Below are 11,634 nucleotides of genomic sequence, written 5' to 3'. Positions count from 1 at the left end.
GAATGAGGGCAGTCAGGCCACGAGGAAGAAAACCCTGCAGGACCAGGCTTGGTGGGGACAACACTTGTTGCACATGTCCGAGCTTTTGCTCTGCAGGAGGAAGGGTAGGAATTGATGTCAGAAACGAGTAAATGGATGAAAATGCTGGCTGCTTCTCTGAGCCACCGCCGGGGCTCTGAGCACGGCAGTGTGTGGGCAGCGCCCGCCTTCCCGCAGCCACCCCACTTCGCAGGCTGGTCCTGCAGCACTCGCTGAGCACCCAAACGGGGGCCTGCACGGGGCCGAGGCCCAGGTCCCCACGGAGGAGCCAAACACAACAGCCACTGGCCAGCCCACCGCGCACAGCGCGTTCGTTGCTCCTGCCTCGCCCTGCTCCCTTCCTCCTCGCTTCACCCCACTGGGAGCTCTGCCTGTGTTTATAGCAGAACCAGCCGGCTGCAGTGCCCTGGCTGAATCCCAGGATCTGCTCAGAGAAAGCACAGAGCTCCTATCACAAAATCGTCATCGTTCCCTTGTATTACTGCCTCTTCCAGGCCCCCTGAAAYGCCCTGTTCTGCATTTGCTCCCTCCCATCAGTTTGCTGCAGGCCCATTTCTTCCTGGACCACTTTAGAGTTGCACCAAGTTTAGAGCAACTTTAGTGGCACCAAGTCGTGTGCAGAGGACCATGCTCGATGGCTCGTGCTCCTGGCACMCCATCTGGCCCAAGCTGGCTGGGGAAAACATAGCAGTGTTCACACTTGCTTTAGCCCAACGGGACATCTTCTTTGCTTTCTTTTTAAACAGGCATTGCACTTYGAATTTCATCTCGAAACAGGATCCAAGGTGTTTTGGCCTGCTTTTTCTGAAAAAAAAAAAATGAGGAAGATTACTTTGCATGGACTGTCTGCCTTTGCTCCTAATCACGTTCAACTTACTAGCTAGTTTTAATCAAATTTAAGCAAAGATAAAAGAATTCCCCAGTAATTCCAGYAATTATGTTCCAACATATCCTGTGTGCTCCTTAAGGAAAGGACCTGCACCAGGAGCAGTGCGTGCTGTTCCTCGAGCCTCCTCACGGGCTGAACCTGCCACAGGGAGCAGGGGACTGTCCTGTTCGCTTTTGGCAGAGGCAACACTGCAGATCTCAGGCTGAGACTCTGCTCAGCCTCACYGCTCTGCACTAGTCAAATCGGTTATTTCCCTAACCCTGCTCGGAGCAGAGGTCCACAGCTCCCTTTGCATACTGCTCTTCATGCTCTCAGGTCATTCCAGGGTGGCCAGAAAATACAATATGCAAAAAAAGGAGAGAGGAGCTTGGTCCTTTGTCTCAGAAGGGGGAAAAAAGCAGAGGTTTTAAGCTTTAGGATTATCTGAGAACTCTGTTTGGAAGGAACCTCAGGAGGTTGCCTGGCCCAGCCTCCTGGAGTCCATGTCCTGATGMCCTTGGATGAGGCCTTCCATCCATGCACTTGCAGAGCGCAGGAACTGTGGCCAGCAGCTCCAGGGAAGTTGTTCTCCTCCTGCACRCGGTGCCGGGGAGGCTGTGCCCGGAGCTGGGTCTCTCACATCCAGAAGGATCCTGGGCAACTTGCTCCATCTGACCCTGCCTGGAGGAAATGCTGGCTCTGCCTTCCCTTGCAAACCACTGGTGTTTGTTTTCCTGTGGACAGGATCTCCATGACAAGGCTAACAAAGCAGCAGGGGAAGAAAGACCAAGGCACCGGCTTTGATGCGATCTGATGAATCCCACTGACTTGCTGCCGACTTCAATGAGAGCTGCCAGCACTGCACACCACACAGGCTCCAAACGCGTGCTTAATGAAAGGCAGAGTTTTCCCGGAGATCAAAAAACCTCACTGCTTTTCAGGGGTTGATTCATTCAAGCTTTGATGTGAACTGCCCTTCAAAAAGTCACTTGTCAGGTGAACAACGAAGCCCGTTTGAGCTCTTAGCTAGCAATACAGTAAGCCTCATCTATATTCATGCAGCCAAATCTCCTCCTGTTTGATGAGACCGTGCAATTAATCTCTCCACGGCAGGCAGCACTAAGTCTGCTCAGGTAATACAAGGTGCTTTGGAGCCAGCAGTCACTGAAAAGCCCCACAGAAGCAGCACCTCGGGAACACACTGCAGTATCCACAGTGCCCAGGGTCAGCAGGGTTTAACTAGTGCTCAAAAGGCCTGGCCTGGCCCGACCGGCATCGACGGCACGGTCGGGATGTCCCGGAGGGAAACGGTCACCTACTGCAGCCATGTGTGGTGGCCACCCAAATGCTCATCCCCCAAACACTCCCCGTCTCCCCAGCACCCTCTCCATGCAATATCCCCCCCCCCACACACACACACAGTTTCCAGGCCACAAGAAGCTTTAAATCAGCCTGCTCCAGCAGCAAGGTGCATGGGGGGTCCCAGCTGCACCCCGGGAGCAGGAGCCACTCACCACGAGCCCGCTGAGGTGCCTGGGGAAGGCAGGATCAGGACGTGGTGCAGCTCTGCATCCACTGCGGGATGGCTCATTCAGCCGGGCTTCCTCCTCGGCACGTGGCCTGTCCTGCAAAACCACCCTGTTTTATATTATTTTAAGGCGCTAGATAAATTATTCAGGCTTTCCATTCAAGTTGCACTTGGGCACACRGGTTCAGCAGAGCTGTTTATGTAGCACCATCAGGTCTCCCTACTGAACAAAGCAGCAACGGGCACTTTGCAGGTCTACCTTTCTGCACATCCCAATCCTGTCCSCAAGCTGGACCCACTCACGAGGCCACTGTCATCCACACAGGTCTGAATTACCGGGGTGCAACTGCTCCGAGTCTGCGGGAGGGCAAAAGCCCCAGCAAGGCGGCGAGCTCCCCGCCGGGCGCAGGCTGAACGCGGCCGGCTGCGGGAGAAAGCAGYGCAACACACACGTAGCATCAACCTTCACGCCCTAAACTTTAATTAAGGTACCTGCCCAGAAATTAATAGGTGCAAAACTTGATTTACAAAGCAAAGGAGATTCAAAGATAAAGGCGGTTTCCACTCCCGGTATTCTGGGCTCAGCAGTGCCTCACAGAGGAAGGCGCTCTCGCCCCGCGCGGTGACTGCTAGCACGTGGGGCTGGCGGCTCCAGACAAACCCATCCAGATACCCAAGTGCTGGCTTTGCTGCTTTTGCACCTTTTAATTTAGATTTTCAGCACGAGAGCTTCCCCCTGACGCAGCAATTTTGGCAGAGGCGGGGAGGCTGGGCAGAGCCCCTGACCCGCTCCTCTGACGCAGAGGAGCTGCAGACGTCAGGCTCAGCTCAACTTTGGCCCGGGGCAGAAYGAATGTTCATACACCCATATGCAGACGCCCTCCAGGGAGGGCTCAGCCTCAGCGCAGGGCCCTGCGAGGCGCTGGGGAAGGAGGACGAGGCTCCCGCCCCGGCAGCCGGCAGAGCCAGCGCTGCAAGCCCAGGGGAGCTGCGGGCCGGGGAGACGCAGCCGGAGAGGGAGGCCCCCGCTCCGCCACATCCGTCTGCAGGGGAAACGGAAAAGCCGCATCGGGCAGGAACGCGCTTCTTGGCCAAAACCATCGCTGCGGCCCGGCCTCCGCTCCGCCGCCCCGCTGCTCCAGCCCAGCGCAGGGAAATCCCGAAAATCTCCTTCCTCCCGGCTCCAGCGGCCCCTGGCACTCGTCTCTCCCTGCTCGCTCTCCCAGACGGCGGCTTCTCCGGCGCTACCTCCTGCCCGGCGTGACAGGAGCTGCGCCTGCCAGGCCRCGCTGGCCCCTCCGCCTGCCTTCGTGCTGCTGCGAGGCAAATTTGAGGAACTCCTGTGGCTTTTCCAGTAGCTCTCACTTCCTTTTGCTTTGTATTCCCCCCCTTTTTATTTTTATGACGTGTTAAAAGCGCAGCCGCGCGCCCGGCAGAAGCGGGGTGCTGCTTCCCTCTCTACCCCAGCAAGGCCCAGGGCAATCTCCTCCCTCAGGCAGAGTTGCCAGCCCTACCAGCACACAGAAGGAAGCTGCTGCCCGGCTCTGCTGCTGCTTGCACCRGCTTTCGCCATCACCCTGGACCGGGGCTCCAGGGATCCCTGTTCCTGGGCCCCGCCGCACCCGAAACCTCCGTCGGAAACCACCCAGGATGCAGAGAAGACTCCAAAACTGGTTTAGAGCAACCTTTCAGGTGAGTGGCTTCTTTTTTTCCATGCTTTTAGGTTTAATGCTAGCTGCTAAAATGTTAACTCTTGCAAACATCCTTTCCCCGCCTCTTCCCTTCTCCACAAGCAGGCCACATAACCCATAAGTGGRGGAAAACTCCCCAAAACGGCCCGCTCCTCTTTCCTGGCCCCTCTGATTTTTGCTTTATCTGCGGTCAGGCTCTGGGATGAAGGTTGCAGGGCTGCATTTTATCAGTAACTTTCGTGGTTCCCCCTAATAACAGGGTTTTGAACCGCAAGCGCTGGAGCAAGGTCGCCGTTCCAGCACCCGCTGCGAGCGGCAGSAGCCCGGGCTCCAGGCCCGGCTCGCCAGCACGCGGCTCCGGTTTGAGGCTGGTCTATCTCCTTTGCCGAGTTTTTGCATATGGAAAACTGGGGAGATGCAGAGAGACATTATGGGCCTTGCTTGCATTTAAACTTAGGGTTGTGACTCACTTAAGGACCACAAAGTGGAAATGCAGGGAAGAGTCTCTGGCGGGAGCTCTTCCAGAGAGCAGCAAGGTAAAAGGGGGGCAGAAGAACCAAAGCCCAATAGCTACTTAAAGCAGGAAGGTCAGGTCCCCCTCCCTGGCTGCTTTAGTCCTTGCCAGGCAGCATAACAAGCATCAGAAGCCCTTTGTCTTATTAGCACGAACACTGATGGCCCCACTGGCTTTTCCCTGGTGCCAGGGTTAGCATGGGAAAACCTTCCTCTGCCACATGCCAGGGGGGAGACAGAGGCAGCTTGAGAGAGGATGGACCTGGCTGTGGATGCTGGCGGTTTTGCCAGTGTTCTGGTCTGGCCACCCAGCCCACCTCCCTGTTGGCAAGAGGCAASAGGACAGATGGAGACACGTTGGTGTCATCTTAAAGCCTGCAATCCATGTGCCGCCAACGCTGCCAGGCCCGTGAAAGCTGCCAGAGGCGGTGAGGCAGGTGCCCATCCCCTTCCTGTACCACAGAAACGGCAGCTCCCCTAAGGCCAGTGGGTTTCATCACAGGAGTGAGGGTGCCCAGAGCCYGCCAGGAGTTCGGGGCTTGTGGGGATCATTCAAATGCAGCTTGCAGCCAGGTCAACCCTGCTGGGTGTCTCCACATAACCCAGCGCTGTCCCCAGGCAGCTGCCTGGTCACACAGTAGCACRTGGTTGACACCAAGGCACAGTGAGTGCAGGTCTCAATTACAGGAGAGGCTGGGAAAGGCTGCCAAGTTCAGCTATGTCAGCCAAATGAAGGAGAGAAAAGGTGGCTTTGCCTCACCCACACCTAGAAACAACTCTGCTGTAACTGCTGACCCAGCTCTGCTGGCAAAATCATCATTTTTGGTGTTTGGATCTTGTGCTACCAAGGAAAACATTTTCWTTTTTTTTTCCAGTAAATAACTTTTCTCACTAATATCAACAGCTCTGTGATGATCATCTTGCCTTCTGTTCCATCTTGGGCACAGGCTGTCAATGGGCACAGGAGGCTGCAGCATCGGAGCCTCCCTGGTGACCACGGTGGCAGGCGGCAGGACAGGGCAAGACTCACATAGTCCAGCTCTGCTGCATCCCATGGCTATGGTGACCCACGGTGACAGGCTGGAGGACAGGGCAAGACACACATAGTTCAGCTCTGCCGCATCCTATGGCTAGGGTGACCCCTCAGCCAGCCTGGCCACAGCTTCTCATGACTCAAAGCCCTGGAGATGTGGCCGGCCAGCACCAGCCTCTCACTCASTGAGCAGAGCTTGGCCACACAAACTACTTCCCACCACCTAGGAAATATTCCTGCGCCCAAACCTTCTGGGCAAACTCAAGCTAAACAATGAGCCCACCTCTTGCTCGTGGGCCCACAGCAACACACCTGTGCCTGTTACTAAGTGTTAATTTATCAGGTCTTAGAGAGGGAGGCAAATCCCACAGCACCCACAAGCTGGTCACAAGTGAGCAAGTGTTAAGTGCAGAAAGCGAGTCAGCAGCAGCGTTGGGGACACATCTCAAACCCAACGTTCTCATCCAGTTGCTCAATACCACTGCATTCTCCTTCGTTGCACACTTGGAAGATGGCAACATTCATGCTAATTGCACATGCAGGTGACTTAAGGGCAAGGAAGGAAAGAAGAGCATGCGAATAACAGAACAAAACCAACTTCAACTGTCCTGTTAACAGCTTTTGGTGCAGATACTTTTCTGCAGGGGTTGGTGGAAAACTGAAAACCTGGAGTATTTCCTTGTCACTTAGGCCTGACCCCTCTTTGGTCTCTTTTCAACTACTCCAGGCACTGGCAGTGAGTCCTGTACGTCCTCGCAGGGGGCACCTGGTATGCAAGGCAGTAGGAGGTGGCAGAAGAGGTGGTGCACTCCAAAACCAGCTCCTTGGATATTAGCAGACCTGAAGACATTTCATCCCCTGGCAGTGTTACCCTAGGTGCTACGAGAGGGGCAGCACAGCTCCTGACCACAACCAGGGGCCTCCTCTTGTCCCTGGCACGGGGACGARATGGCTGCTTTCATTGCTGAAAACTTCCGCTTCCTCTCCCTGTTCTTCAAGAGCAAAGACGTGATGATTTTTAATGGCCTGGTGGCTCTGGGCACGGTGGGCAGTGAAGAGCTTTTCTCCGTTATGGCCTTCCACTGCCCCTGCTCCCCAGCTCGCAATTACATCTACGGCCTGGCCGCCATCGGCGTCCCAGCCCTGGCGCTCTTCCTCATCGGCGTCGTCTGGAACAACCACACCTGGAACCTGGTGGCCGAGTGCCACAAGCGCGGCACCAAGAACTTCTCCGCTGCGGCCACGTTCCTCCTCTTCGGCTCCATCATGGGCCGGGCCGCTGTGGCTCCCGTCACCTGGTCGGTCTTCTCGCTGCTCCGCGGCGAGGCCTATATCTGCGCCCTCAGCGAGTTCGTCCAGCCCGCCAGCCTGGATAAGTTTCCAGCCGAGTACGGGGCTGAGGCCCTGGCCAGGTTCCCCTGCAAAGACGTCCCAGCAAACCTGACCAAGTTCAGGGACGAAGTGACCAGGAGGCTCAAATATGAGTCCCAGGTAGGTACACCAGGGCAAGGGCTGTTGGAAGGGCTGATCAACCAACTTGTTGGTGGCCACTGAAGTCCCCTTCCTAGCTCAAGGGGGTGGGTTGCAGTCAGGGGTGAAAGAACAGAGACCAATAGCAGCTAGGAAGGTTTTGCTGCCCAAGAGATGTGGCCTTCCATGACCAGATAATACCCAAAAGTCCCTTTCAACCTTAATCAACGTGCCCCCAAGGCAGGGCTGATGGATGGGGAAGGATGCCTAGGGTTTACCTAGGGTATTGCTATCTTCTGGGCAGCCCCAGTTCCTGGCCATGCTTTCTCCAAAGTAGCTCTTAATTCCCACTGGCAGCAAAGGCACAAAGCCCATGGGCTCCCCAAGATGGGAAGGTGTGGGGAACAGGAAGGCTGTGTCACCGTGTCGTAATGCAGCCCCTCTCTCCCAGCTCTTCGGCTGGCTGCTTATCGGGATAGTGGCGGTCCTGATTTTCCTCACCAAGTGCCTGAAGCACTGCTGCTCGCCGCTGAGCTACCGCCAGGAAGCCTACTGGGACCAGTACCGCTCCAACGAGGACAAGCTCTTCCGCCGCACGGCCGAGGTCCACTCCAGGGTCCTGGCRGCCAAGAACGTGAAGCAATTCTTTGGCTTCGTGGCCCTGGACAAGGAGGAGAAGGAGATGGTGCAGGAGTTCCCTGTGGAGAGCGCCCAGCCGAGCCCCCAGTGGAACGCCATCACCGGAGTCTACATCTACAGGGAGGACAAGGGCTTCCCTCTCTACAGCCGGCTCCATAAATGGGCCAAGGGTGTGGAAGGCAATGGGCCAAGCCCCGAAGCCCATGAAATGCTCTTCTTGGCTTCTTAAGACAGACRGGTGGCTGGGACTGTTTCCCTAGACCACCTGATTGGCCCATCAGTATTGGCGTGTGGATGACTGTTTCACTAGGMATATTCTTCCCAGCAGGATTATTTGTCTCTGCAGGTGAAAACGGACCAAGTGCCTCAAGGTGGAGCCTGATAAGCAATTCACTAAGCTGGGGAGCCTCTCCCTCAAGGAGGGCCATCTTGCTGCTTATCTCAGGGAGATGACTGGAGCAAAGAGCAGAGGGGCACCTCACCTGCAGGCTGCCSCTGTGTCCTGCCATCTCCTGCACCAGCAGAAGCCCCGGGGGAGTCAAAGGTGGGCATGATTCACTTTTAACTATGACTGCTGGAAGTCCCACTTGTCTCCTCCAAAGCAGAGTTAGCACCGAGTCACCTCTCACACCCACCTGTTTTACTGACACCAGTATCTTTGTGGTGCCTGTTGTGCAGACAGGTCCCAGAGCCCTATACAGACTGCACCGTGCAGGGAGAGGGAAGCAGTGGATGAATTCCTGTGGCAGCTGGGATGCATTTGCACACCAGCACACTGAATAGCTGAAGGATTAAGGCAGGAGGAACCACTGAAATTCCCAGTATTTAGAGAGACGCTCTCTAATTACCAAATTGGAATCTGGGTAGGACACCAAACTCCCTTTGTTCTTGCTGGAAGTGCCTTGGCTTTTTAAATGAGTTTAAATGGTTACAACTATGAGTTTACAAACCTGGAGGAGAGCACCATCAGCAGAATGCCTCCTAGCTGAGCTACCCAGAGGCTCAGCCCTCCGTGCGAACCACAACACAGCCTGCACCTCACCCAATTCCTCATCCAACTATCGTCAAGTTGTAGTAAGGTCCCAACCAGATTCAGTTATATACATACAACTATACCATACAAGCATGGTTAGTTGGCCGTAAGAATGAAGTATTTCTCCTCWGGAACAAGCTCAGAAACTTGCTAGTCAAAAGACTTCATCATATGCACCTYTCTGCTACACAGAGACCACCACCTCGCAGTGACAAGGATCAGCAGGAGWGGCATGGGGTGGAAGCAACGCTTTCTCTAGCCCTCTACCACTGAACTTTCTTAAAGTCTTTCCATTGCCTTAAGAGGTTTCCTGAACACAGTGTTTTAGGGACAAGTGAGGCCACATAGGTGCAAAATTACTGTCCTGCCTGTGCTGTGGATCYGAGGCTCTTCATGGAGCACTACAGTCTCCTGTGCCTTGGTCAACCTTATATCACCACTACACTTTTAACAGTTGGCAGAACAACAGAATTTGGTATTCCTATTTGTACTGCTTCTTTATAAAGATGTCTTTAGTTTTATACTATACTTTTTACTGAAAAGAAAGCCTTAAACACAAGCAAAAAGAAATAAGTTATTGAATGAGAATCCATTTTCATTGCCTTTCTGGTTTCCCCCCAGGGCAGGGAGGGGGGACAGAAGTCTATATTAATAAACACAAGGACTGGGAACTTACTGTTTCCTTCTATTAAACATTCAGATCCTATCTTATTCAGATGACTTCAGGACCTGAAGTTTTAAAGCAGCACCACATATTACAAGTTAGCAACACTGTTTTTTAGTCATTCTTGCAATAAATAGTACAGATTTTATAATGATAGTACATGTCTACCAAATGAAGGAAATGTATTTATAAATCTGTTCACAAATATAACTCCTTGAAAAAAAAAAAAAAGAGCTGGAAGGTACTCACTGTAAAGAGAATCGTACACTGTTTAATGGGAAGAAAWCTTCGGATGCCTGTTAGGTTTCTTCATAGATGTGCCTTGCATTTGTGGGGATGCCTGGCTCATAGAAACACCACTGACTGGTCTGGAGGAATGGCCAAATAAGAGTTAAACAAAACTGCATTAACTTGASATGAAAGAGTTAATTTGCATTTTTCTGACTGGCCCTCAGGTGTGAACACGCTCACCACCCCCACATGCAAGTCAGCAGATGCAAGGTAACCTGCTGACACAGTAGCATGAAGATATTCCTGTGCCTCTTATTTCCTTTATCCCTCCTGTCTCCCTCCTTGATATTCCTAATTGTTCCTTTGAACCACCTCCATAGCCAGTTCCTTCTCCCCTCTTCCCTCCTTTAAAGGAAAGGGGCATGACACATAATGCTCGTAAACCAAATTTGTTTATCTTGAAAATAAACCTTGAGGACAACCCAGCCTTTGCTGTTTGGCTTTCTTATGTGCAGACACCAGTTGAATTAAGGAGGCAGCTTAGTGTTTTTATGAACTTGTCCTTAGCTTTGAGTCACTTACTCTTTCTCTCCAGCAATCTGCTCTCATCATGGTTGTTCATTTTCTCTCTTCTGCATTAACTCCAGCAACTTTCTTTTTGCTGGGATGGGCCAGAGACTTGTCCTGTTTGTCCATTTTCCCTCCTCCTCCTTGTTTGTGAGGCACATTTTGGTAGGCAACTGATGGTGAGGAGTGGAGCAAGCAGCTGCATGCTCCCAAATCCCTCTGCCCACACAAGCACTCGTCCTCCCCTGAGAGGGCTGTACAAGGGCCAAATATTGAGAAAGGAAAGGAGTCAGAGCAAGGGCTGCAGAGGTGTGGGAAAGGCTGCAGGCAAGGAGGGAAACAAGGAAAGGAAGTAGTCTAGATTTGATTAACTTTTGCAAAAATGCCCATGTTAAGCCATATGGGCTTTTTAGCCCAGCGTTAACAAGCAGACCAGGTCTCCCACTAGAGCATCAACAAGGAAATTCAGCTGCCTGTCTTCTGAGGGTGCCACATCACGTATGCTATGAGCTTGCAGCCTCTCTGCTCCTCCTAGGAAGGCTGAAAGCAGCCCCAACACAGCACAGTCAACAGCCTGCTCATTAGAGCACTTTACCCAGCAGCAAGGTGGGTATAAACCAGGCTCCTCCAGCAGAGAGAATTACACACAGCCCTTTCATTTGCCATGCTGACTACTGTAGAGACTATAATCCCAGGAGCTGTAAAGAAATAATACCTCAAAGGGATTTCTGGTTTCTATTGCAATGCTTATGTGTTCCATTCTGCAACAAATTCAAAAAAGAAAATCTCTCCAGCTATGTTTTAAAAGAAAGCAGCAACTGCTACCGGGTGTTGCAARCAACCTCCTCCCACAGGAGAGCAAACTGAGAACACGTATAGTACCCAATTCTCCTTRGGGCAAGAGGAGAGATGACTTGCTTCCGGATCTCAATGGACATGGGAATTAATTAAATGTTGAATCATGCAGCCCTGCTAACACTACCTATCCAGAGCCAGAGTAGTTGGGTCCTTAGGAACGTTGGTTTTGAGGTCAGAGTCCCTACAGCTGGGCTTTAAGTTTGATATTTTGAAGCAGGGCACCCACAAGCTAGATTCCTCACTGGATAATCACATTTTCCTCATCCGTAAAACAATGATCCCATCCACATCCCACCAAAAAGTTAGAGTAATAAGAATCATAAGGCACTGACACTAGTGAGAAAGACTATAAATGTCCAAAATGCTTAGCTATTTTTCCAAGTAGAAGGTTAGACTGGAATGAGTTATTTTTTCAGCACAGAAAAAARTATTTGACTTTACGGACCTCCAAAGAAGTCATTGCTACTGAAAATCACTGTCCATCACTAGCAGTTTGTTAT

The 11,634-nt window shown here is 52.6% G+C and overlaps 1 protein-coding gene across 1 annotated transcript; it reads left to right on the top strand.

The window, feature by feature from the left end:
- Positions 1–4,033: 4,033 nt before the first annotated feature.
- On the top strand, positions 4,034–8,045 carry CALHM2 (calcium homeostasis modulator family member 2). Its single transcript, XM_026050724.1, has 3 exons — positions 4,034–4,127; positions 6,400–7,163; positions 7,594–8,045. The coding sequence occupies exons 2-3, from the start codon at positions 6,621–6,623 to the stop codon at positions 8,008–8,010; spliced, it is 960 nt and encodes a 319-aa protein (XP_025906509.1). The 5' UTR covers positions 4,034–4,127; positions 6,400–6,620; the 3' UTR covers positions 8,011–8,045.
- Positions 8,046–11,634: the final 3,589 nt, after the last annotated feature.

This window comes from Nothoprocta perdicaria, unplaced genomic scaffold (genome assembly GCF_003342845.1).
Source record: "Nothoprocta perdicaria isolate Ctin4 unplaced genomic scaffold, notPer1 scaffold_7, whole genome shotgun sequence".
NCBI lineage: Eukaryota > Metazoa > Chordata > Aves > Tinamiformes > Tinamidae > Nothoprocta > Nothoprocta perdicaria.
The sequence above is the reverse complement of the archived record's forward strand: the minus strand, read 5'-3'. Positions and strand labels throughout refer to the sequence as shown.